Source organism: Penaeus monodon, chromosome 6 (genome assembly GCF_015228065.2).
Source record: "Penaeus monodon isolate SGIC_2016 chromosome 6, NSTDA_Pmon_1, whole genome shotgun sequence".
Classification (NCBI taxonomy): domain Eukaryota; kingdom Metazoa; phylum Arthropoda; class Malacostraca; order Decapoda; family Penaeidae; genus Penaeus; species Penaeus monodon.
In genome coordinates this window covers 13,346,371-13,355,779 of record NC_051391.1, presented here as the reverse complement: position 1 = coordinate 13,355,779, position 9,409 = coordinate 13,346,371, and the positions used below count along the sequence as shown (strand labels likewise).

The 9,409-nt window shown below is 41.5% G+C and overlaps 1 protein-coding gene across 1 annotated transcript in view; it reads left to right on the top strand.

Moving 5' to 3' along the window:
* The window catches only part of LOC119573871, a 38,721-nt gene that overhangs the window by 29,125 nt on the left and 187 nt on the right, over positions 1 to 9,409 (top strand). Inside the window, 19 exon segments of the mRNA XM_037920978.1 lie at positions 698 to 922; positions 1,029 to 1,506; positions 1,509 to 1,636; positions 1,740 to 1,964; positions 2,066 to 2,099; positions 2,283 to 2,385; positions 2,518 to 2,605; positions 3,008 to 3,123; positions 3,245 to 3,255; positions 3,991 to 4,214; positions 6,335 to 6,454; positions 6,565 to 6,744; positions 7,370 to 7,565; positions 7,699 to 7,761; positions 7,809 to 8,305; positions 8,409 to 8,633; positions 8,736 to 8,897; positions 9,105 to 9,174; positions 9,177 to 9,409. The exon segment at positions 9,177 to 9,409 is cut by the window's right edge and continues 187 nt beyond it. Of these exon segments, the coding sequence (XP_037776906.1) occupies positions 698 to 922; positions 1,029 to 1,506; positions 1,509 to 1,636; positions 1,740 to 1,964; positions 2,066 to 2,099; positions 2,283 to 2,385; positions 2,518 to 2,605; positions 3,008 to 3,123; positions 3,245 to 3,255; positions 3,991 to 4,214; positions 6,335 to 6,454; positions 6,565 to 6,744; positions 7,370 to 7,565; positions 7,699 to 7,761; positions 7,809 to 8,305; positions 8,409 to 8,633; positions 8,736 to 8,897; positions 9,105 to 9,174; positions 9,177 to 9,370 (3,339 nt within the window). The 3' untranslated portion in view covers positions 9,371 to 9,409.

Genomic DNA, 9,409 nt, shown 5'->3' with positions numbered 1-9,409 from the left:
GACTCGTCTTCACCAACTTCCACCAGCACTTCCATGCCACCGTCAGGGACATACTGAACAGATGGTGCGACTTTGACCTCAAGCTCACCGACCCCTGGGACGACGTCAGTGCCCGTCACACTGACCTCCTTGATCGTTACCGCCAACTTCGCTCCCGCAACCTAAAGGAAGAAAATCAAGCTGTTGCCGTCACGTCGGATGACACCAGCCGAAAGGTCTGTAAAGCGAGCAGTAAACGCTATTTGTAAAATTGGTTAAGAATACAATGAGCTAGACCTGAGGTTCTCAAACTTTTTAACTATGTGGTTACACATTTTCTATCGACTCCCTTAACTTTGAATTCAAAGAGAAAAAAACTGTGATGATAAAATCAGTATGAGTAATAATAACAGTAGTAGTGCTAGTAGTAGTAGTAATTGAAATACAGTATGATAAAAAGGAAACAGCAAGTCACAATAATCATCCGACGGATAACACTTAAACGAGCTAAGAGTGTTCTGATATACTGGCTATACGGATATATAATTTAAAACTGAGGCTTGAATGGTCCATTCGACCCCCAGTAAGCATTCATCGACCCCCTGACTATTCATCAACCCCTTGGATGATCCAATCAACCACTTTAAGAAGCATTGATCTAGGCGAAAAGCATAAAGTTTTTTTTTATTATCTCAGTATGCATATTGTAAATCATTAGGTGGTAATGGACGTGCATGACTTCATGGGCGGAGACGTGAAGGTGAAGGTGGTAGGCGAAAAAGACCTCGTGGTGGAGGGGAGTGTGGAGAAGAAAGAGGGAGGTTCTTCAGTGTCCTCGCACTCCTTCAGACGCCGCTTCTCCCTGCCTCGTCTCACTGACTTGTCAGCCATTGACTCTGTCATGTCTTCAGATGGTATCCTCACCATTACATCCCCTAAAATAGTGAGTAAATAAGTGTTACACAAAATTACATGTTTCAGTGATACACGATTGAACAAATCGTCTACTGTATTCTTAACATTTCACTGTGTGTGTCACTGTTTCACAGGAGAGCGAACCACAGCACAAGACCACCATCATCCCCATCCAGATGGAGGAAACTCAGAATAAGAGTGTTGGTGAAGCAACTTCGTCTGAATCTTTCAAATGTGAACAATGTAGTCAAAAGCAGACTTCTGTCAATGGAAGCAAACAGGGAGTAAATGTCCCCATCAAGAACTACGAGCAACCTTCGGAGGCCAACAAATCACAGCCCAAACAAAGTCAGATCACTCAAGAATCCACTCAGTCATCGACTTCCCCCAGATTGATTCCTATTGAAATCGAGGCAGATGAAAGCACAAATAGAGCTCTCTTGAGTCAGGGGACGCAGTCATCGGAATCCCAGTTAAAATCCTTGGAAAATGACAAGATGTTTCAAATGGATTCGTTCCCTGGACACTTCTTTCCCATCACAACACGAGGACTCTTCTTCAATGACTCCTTCTTCCAAGACTCGTGGAATGACTTCCAGAAGGCCGTGAGGGAGTGTTGGCCAGGTGGGGAGAGCAGTCATCGCTGGTCGACGACCTGACTAGTTACAGGAATCTTCGAAGTCGCGATCTTCGAGAAGATACTCAGGCTGTCATGTCCTCGGAGGATGAACATAAGCATAAGGTACATATTTGGTCTTTAAGTTAAATGGAAGTATTTATGAAAACAATATGTACACATGAATGTAATCTATAAAATATAAATCAACGTTCTGCTTACCTTTCAGTTTGTAATTGATGTCCAAGATTTCATGGACGGTGGACAGATAAACGTGAAAGCTGTGAACGATCGAGAACTGGTGGTTTCAGGCCACACTGACAAGAATGAGGGCGGCTCGAAGTCCACCAAGCGGTTCCTTCGACGCTTCGTTGTTCCTGGAGACATTCAGCTTGATGCCGTTACTTCAGTCGTGTCTTCTGATGGCGTGCTCACTGTTTCTGCTCCGAAGAAGGTAAGGTCCAGATAAATAGATCTTAGCTCACAATTCCAAGAAGTCCTTATTCTGTATAAATCCATTTACCGACATCTTTGCTAACCTCCTCTCCTCACCAGCACTCAACACTCCAGATAGAGAGGTCTTTCGCAGGTTGAGTGCTGGTGAGGAGAGGAGGTTAGCAAAGATGTCGGTAATGGATTTATACAGAATAAGACTTCTTGGAATTGTGAGCTAAGATCTATTTATCTGGACCTTACCTTCTTCGGAGCAGAAACAGTGAGCACGCCATCAGAAGACACGACTGAAGTAACGGCATCAAGCTGATGTCTCCAGGAACAACGAAGCGTCGAGGAACCGCTTGGTGGACTTCGAGCCGCCCTCATTCTTGTCAGTGTGGCACTGAAACCACCAGTTCTCGATCGTTCACAGCTTTCACGTTTATCTGTCCACCGTCCATGAAATCTTGGACATCATTACAAACTGAAAGGAAGCAGAACGTTGATTTATATCTTATAGATTACATTCATGTGTACATATTGTTTTCATAAATACTTCCATTAACTTAAAGACCAAATATGTACCTTATGCTTATGTTCATCCTCCGAGGACATGACAGCCTGAGTATCTTCTCGAAGATCGCGACTTCGAAGATTCCTGTAACTAGTCAGTCGTCGACCAGCGATGACTGCTCTCCCACCTGGCCAACACCTCCCTCACGGCCTTCTGGAAGTCATTCCACGAGTCTTGGAAGAAGGAGTCATTGAAGAAGAGTCCTCGTGTTGTGATGGAAAGAAGTGTCCAGGGAACGAATCCATTTGAAACATCTTGTCATTTTCCAAGGATTTTAACTGGGATTCCGATGACTGCGTCCCTGACTCAAGAGAGCTCTATTTGTGCTTTCATCTGCCTCGATTTCAATAGGAATCAATCTAGGGGAGTCGATGACTGGGTGGATTCTTGAGTGATCTGACTTGTTTGGGCTGTGATTTGTTGGCCTCCGAAGGTTGCTCGTAGTTTTCTTGATGGGAACATTTACTCCCTGTTGCTTCCACTGACAGAAGTCTGCTTTTGACTACATTGTTCACATTGAAAGATTCAGACGAAGTGGCTTCACCAACACTCTTATTCTGAGTTTCCTCCATCTGGATGGGGATGATGGTGGTCTTGTGCTGTGGTTCGCTCTCCTGTGAAACAGTGACACACAGTGAAATGTTAAGAATACAGTAGACGATTTGTTCAATCGTGTATCACTGAAACATGTAATTTGTGTAACACTTATTTACTCACTATTTTAGGGGATGTAATGGTAAGGATACCATCTGAAGACATGACAGAGTTAATGGCTGACAAGTCGTGAGACGAGGCAGGGAGAAGCGGCGTCTGAAGGAGTGCGAGGACACTGAAGAACCTCCCTCTTTCTTCTCCACACTCCCCTCCACCACGAGGTCTTTTTCGCCTACCACCTTACCCTCACGTCTCCGCCCATGAAGTCATGCACGTCCATTACCACCTAATGATTTACAATATGCATACTGAGATAATAAAAAAATACTTTATGCTTTTCGCCTAGATCAATGCTTCTTAAAGTGTTGATTGATCATCCAAGGGGTTGATGAATAGTCAGGGGGTCGATGAATGCTTACTGGGGTCGAATGGACCATTCAAGCCTCAGTTTTAAATTATATATCCGTTAAGCCAGTATATCAGAACACTCTTAGCTCGTTTAAGTGTTATCCGTCGGATGATTATTGTGACTTGCTGTTTCCTTTTTATCATACTGTATTTCAATTACTACTACTACTAGCACTACTACTGTTATTATACTCATACTGATTTTATCATCACAGTTTTTTTCTCTTTGAATTCAAAGTTAAGGAGTCGATAGAAAATGTGTAACCACATAGTTAAAAAGTTTGAGAACCTCAGGTCTAGCTCATTGTATTCTTAACCAATTTTACAAATAGCGTTTACTGCTCGCTTTACAGACCTTTCGGCTGGTGTCATCCGACGTGACGGCAACAGCTTGATTTTCTTCCTTTAGGTTGCGGAGCGAAGTTGGCGGTAACGATCAAGGAGGTCAGTGTGACGGGCACTGACGTCGTCCCAGGGTCGGTGAGCTTGAGGTCAAAGTCGCACCATCTGTTCAGTATGTCCCTGACGGTGGCATGGAAGTGCTGGTGGAAGTTGGTGAAGAACGAGTCTTGGAAGAAACTTCCTTTGAGAGTGATGGGAGGAACATGTCCAGGGCCGCTTCACTCCGCCACAGTTTGCAACACTTGATGCCAGGCTCACAAACTGGCTGACCACTCGAGAAACTCTGAAGGAGAGACATTATGTTTTTTCAGAGGCACTTGAGGAGAGAGCTTGTTGTGCGATAATGTCCGTTCGTCTACTGAAGGTGCCTTAGCGAAGCGTCGACTATATACAGTACCCATGTTGGCAGGAGTGGACGTGTGACGTGGCCGCATCGTCACAGTTTATGAATAGAACTAGTTCCAAGAGTGTAGACTGAGAGAAGTATTGAGCTTCTAGTACAGATCGAGTGATTATAACACATATAAACGTTCTTATATTTCATACAAACATTCTTAAGTAACATTTGCATTCACAAATACATATATACGTACAGACACATATAATCCGATATGTAATTTTGCTTTGAAACTGAAGCCAGGAAGTTAGCAATCATATTATTAGGGTAATTGAATAAATAAACAAATAAAACAAATAAAGAAAAGAAAAAAATGACGAAAAAGATCTCAGTTTCAGAGTTGACAGACCTGCAAATGTCAAGCAAGACTGGCTCTAAATGTGGTATAAGCCCAGATATTCGTAGGCAACAGACTCCTAGCACAAGAACTTTTCTAAGCGAAACGTGTTCCGCATCTTCATACACATTTCTTCTTTTTAATGGATATGTTATATATAGCCGCAACGCTTTCGTTATTCACAAGAGAGCATCTCACAAGACGATTGATATAGGCGACTACTATTAAGTTGAGAAAAGATGTAACTTTTCACGGGCTAATTGTAGACAAAAATAGTTATTATTTTCTACGGATAACTCCCTTGTGGACTCGTGATATTTTAGCATGCAGTTTGGATTTTAAAATCTTTATCATATACCATGGAGCATCCACAGAATACAATTAAGTATCACTGACAGGCTGCTCAAACATGAACTACCGTTTAAAGAAATATACACACACAACACACACACATACACACACACAACACACACACACACACACAGATATATATATATATGATAATATGAATTATGTACCTATATTAATAGTATATATGTATGATCTATGATACAATATCTATATATATACACACAACACACACACAATGAAATACTACATTAATGATATATATAGCTATATATAGATATATATATATAATTATTATATATATATATATATATATATATATATATATATATATATATATATGTATGATGTGTGTGTGTGGTGTATATATATTATATATGTATCATAGATATACATATATATATAATATATATATATATATATATACTATATATAATATATATATATATATGTCTGTGTGTGTGTGTGGTGTGTGTGTGGTGTGTGTGTGTGTGTTTGTGTGTGTGTGGTGTATATTTTTTTTTAACGGTAGGTCATGTTTGAGCAGCCGTGGTCACAGCATGATACTTAATTGTAGTTTTCATGTTGTGATGCTCATGGTTAATATAGATTAAAGATTTTTAAAAATCACAAAATCCTGCATGCTAAAAATATCAGCGGAAGTCCACAAAGGGAGTTATCCTGTAGGAAATATAATAATCTATCTTTTTTGTCTACAATTAGCCCGCTGAAAAGATATACATCTTTTTTCTTCAATCTTAAATAGTAGTCGCCTATATCTAATCGTCCTTCTGTGAGCAATGCTCTCTTGTGAAGAAAGTTAAGAAAAGCGTTGCGGCTGATAACTAGTAAAATATCACATGAAAAAAGAAAAGAAAATGTGTATGAAGATGCAGTGAACACCGTTTACAGCTTAGATAAGTCTTGCTGCTTAGGAGTTCCTGTCTGCCCTACGAATATGCTGGGCTTATTACCATCATTATTTTTAGAGCCAAGGTCTTGCTTGACATTCCTTGGCAGAGCTCTTGTCAACTCATGCAAACTGAGATCTTTATTTTCGTCATTTTTTTCTCTCTTTCTTTATTTTGTTTGTTTATTGTTTATTTATTCAATTACCCTAATAATATGATTGCTAACTTCCTGGCTTCAGTTTCAAAGCAAAATTACATATACGGATTATATGTGTCTGTACGTATATATGTATTTGTGAATGCAAATGTATACTTAAGAATGTTTGTATGAAATATAGAACGTTTATATGTGTTATAGATCACTCGATCTGTACTAGAAGCTCAATACTTCTCTCAGTCTACACTCTTGGAACTAGTTCTATTCATACACCGTGACGTGCGGCCACGTCACACGTCCACTCCTGCCAACATGGGTACTGTATATAGGCAACGGCTTCGCTAAGGCACCTTCAGTAGACGAACGGACATTATCGCACAACAAGCTCTCTCCTCAGTGCCTCTAGAAAAAACATAATGTCTCTCCTTCAGAGTTTCTCGAGTGGTCAGCCAGTTTGTGAGCCTGGCATCAAGTGTTGCAACTGTGGCGGAGTGAAGCGGCCCTGGGACATGTTCCTCCCATCACTTCAAAGGAAGTTTCTTCCAAGACTCGTTCTTCACCAACTTCCACAGCACTTCCATGCCACCGTCAGGGACATACTGAACAGATTGGTGCGACTTTGACTCAAGCTCACCGACCCCTGGGACGACGTCAGTGCCCGTCACACTGACCTCTTGATCGTTACCGCCACTTCGCTCCCGCAACCTAAAGGAAGAAAATCAAGCTGTTGCCGTCACGTCGGATGACACCAGCCGAAAGGTCTGTAAAGCGAGCAGTAAACGCTATTTGTAAAATGGTTAAGAATACAATGAGCTAGACTGAGGTTCTCAAACTTTTTACTATGTGGTTACACATTTTCTATCGACTCCCTTAACTTTGAATTCAAAGAGAAAAAAACTGTGATGATAAAATCAGTATGAGTAATATAACAGTAGTAGTGCTAGTAGTAGTAGTAATTGAAATACAGTATGATAAAAAGGAAACAGCAAGTCACAATAATCATCCGACGGATAACACTTAAACGAGCTAAGAGTGTTCTGATATACTGGCTATACGGATATATAATTTAAAACTGAGGCTTGAATGGTCCATTCGACCCCCAGTAAGCATTCATCGACCCCCTGACTATTCATCAACCCTTGGATGATCCAATCAACCACTTTAAGAAGCATGATCTAGGCGAAAAGCATAAAGTATTTTTTTTATTATCTCAGTATGCATATTGTAAATCATTAGGTGGTAATGGACGTGCATGACTTCATGGGCGGAGACGTGAAGGTGAAGGTGGTAGGCGAAAAAGACCTCGTGGTGGAGGGGAGTGTGGAGAAGAAAGAGGGAGGTTCTTCAGTGTCCTCGCACTCCTTCAGACGCCGCTTCTCCCTGCCTCGTCTCACTGACTTGTCAGCCATTAACTCTGTCATGTCTTCAGATGGTATCCTTACCATTACATCCCTAAATAGTGAGTAAATAAGTGTTACACAAAATTACAGTTTTCAGTGATACACGATTGAACAAATCGTCTACTGTATTCTTAACATTTCACTGTGTGTGTCACTGTTTCACAGGAGAGCGAACCCAGCACAAGACCACCATCATCCCCATCCAGATGGAGGAAACTCAGAATAAGAGTGTGGTGAAGCAACTTCGTCTGAATCTTTCAATGTGAACAATGTAGTCAAAAAGCAGACTTCTGTCAGTGGAAGCAAACAGGGAGTAAATGTTCCCATCAAGAACTACGAGCAACCTTCGGAGGCCAACAAATCACAGCCCAAACAAAGTCAGATCACTCAAGAATCCACTCAGTCATCGACTTCCCCCAGATTGATTCCTATTGAAATCGAGGCAGATGAAAGCACAAATAGAGCTCTCTTGAGTCAGGGGACGCAGTCATCGGAATCCCAGTTAAAATCCTTGGAAAATGACAAGATGTTTCAAATGGATTCGTTCCCTGGACACTTCTTTCCCATCACAACACGAGGACTCTTCTTCAATGACTCCTTCTTCCAAGACTCGTGGAATGACTTCCAGAAGGCCGTGAGGGAGGTGTTGGCCAGGTGGGGAGAGCAGTCATCGCTGGTCGACGACCTGACTAGTTACAGGAATCTTCGAAGTCGCGATCTTCGAGAAGATACTCAGGCTGTCATGTCCTCGGAGGATGAACATCAGCATAAGGTACATATTTGGTCTTTAAGTTAAATGGAAGTATTTATGAAAACAATATGTACACATGAATGTAATCTATAAGATATAAATCAACGTTCTGCTTACCTTTCAGTTTGTAATTGATGTCCAAGATTTCATGGACGGTGGACAGATAAACGTGAAAGCTGTGAACGATCGAGAACTGGTGGTTTCAGGCCACACTGACAAGAATGAGGGCGGCTCGAAGTCCACCAAGCGGTTCCTTCGACGCTTCGTTGTTCCTGGAGACATTCAGCTTGATGCCGTTACTTCAGTCGTGTCTTCTGATGGCGTGCTCACTGTTTCTGCTCCGAAGAAGGTAAGGTCCAGATAAATAGATCTTAGCTCACAATTCCAAGAAGTCCTTATTCTGTATAAATCCATTTACCGACATCTTTGCTAACCTCCTCTCCTCCACCAGCACTCAACACTCCAGATAGAGGAGGTCTTTTCGCCATTAAGCATCGAAGGAAGTGAGAAGAAGCTGACCAGCCCAGGCACGACCAAGAGCAACTCATCGGGAGCCACGGCGTCTCCTGTCGGTCAGCAGACATCCACAGACCAAACTTCTAATTCTCTAAACGTAAGAATTCGCATGTATCTCCCTACTTTTAACTGTTCATAAAGTTTGTTCTCACTGTTAAATAAAATGAAGAAATGGATGGTAATAGAAATTTATTTTTTAAAATTATGAAATCATATAAAATTAAGGTACAAGTTTAAAGAAATATTTGCTGACGTTTAATATCATCATACACTTAATTATCTAACGGAATCTAATCGCCAACAGAAAGAAGATCCATATGTACTCGTGACTGCAGTTCCCGCGAGAGTCGAAGAAGTGCCAGACTCAGCAAAGACGAGAAACCCTCTTCCACCTCTGTTCCTTTGAAAAACGTCTCTGTTAAGCCAAAATCCTTCGACACAAAGGAAAAGGAAGGCAACGAAGGAGACGAGGAGAAGGTCGACTATAAGGCGGCGCTCAAGCCGAGACCCAGCGGAGGGAAATTCCCAATCAAGATTAGTGGGACAGTGATCGGCAGTGACTCGGTGTGAGATGAATGAGAGGAAAGTTGATAATAGGAATGAATGTGT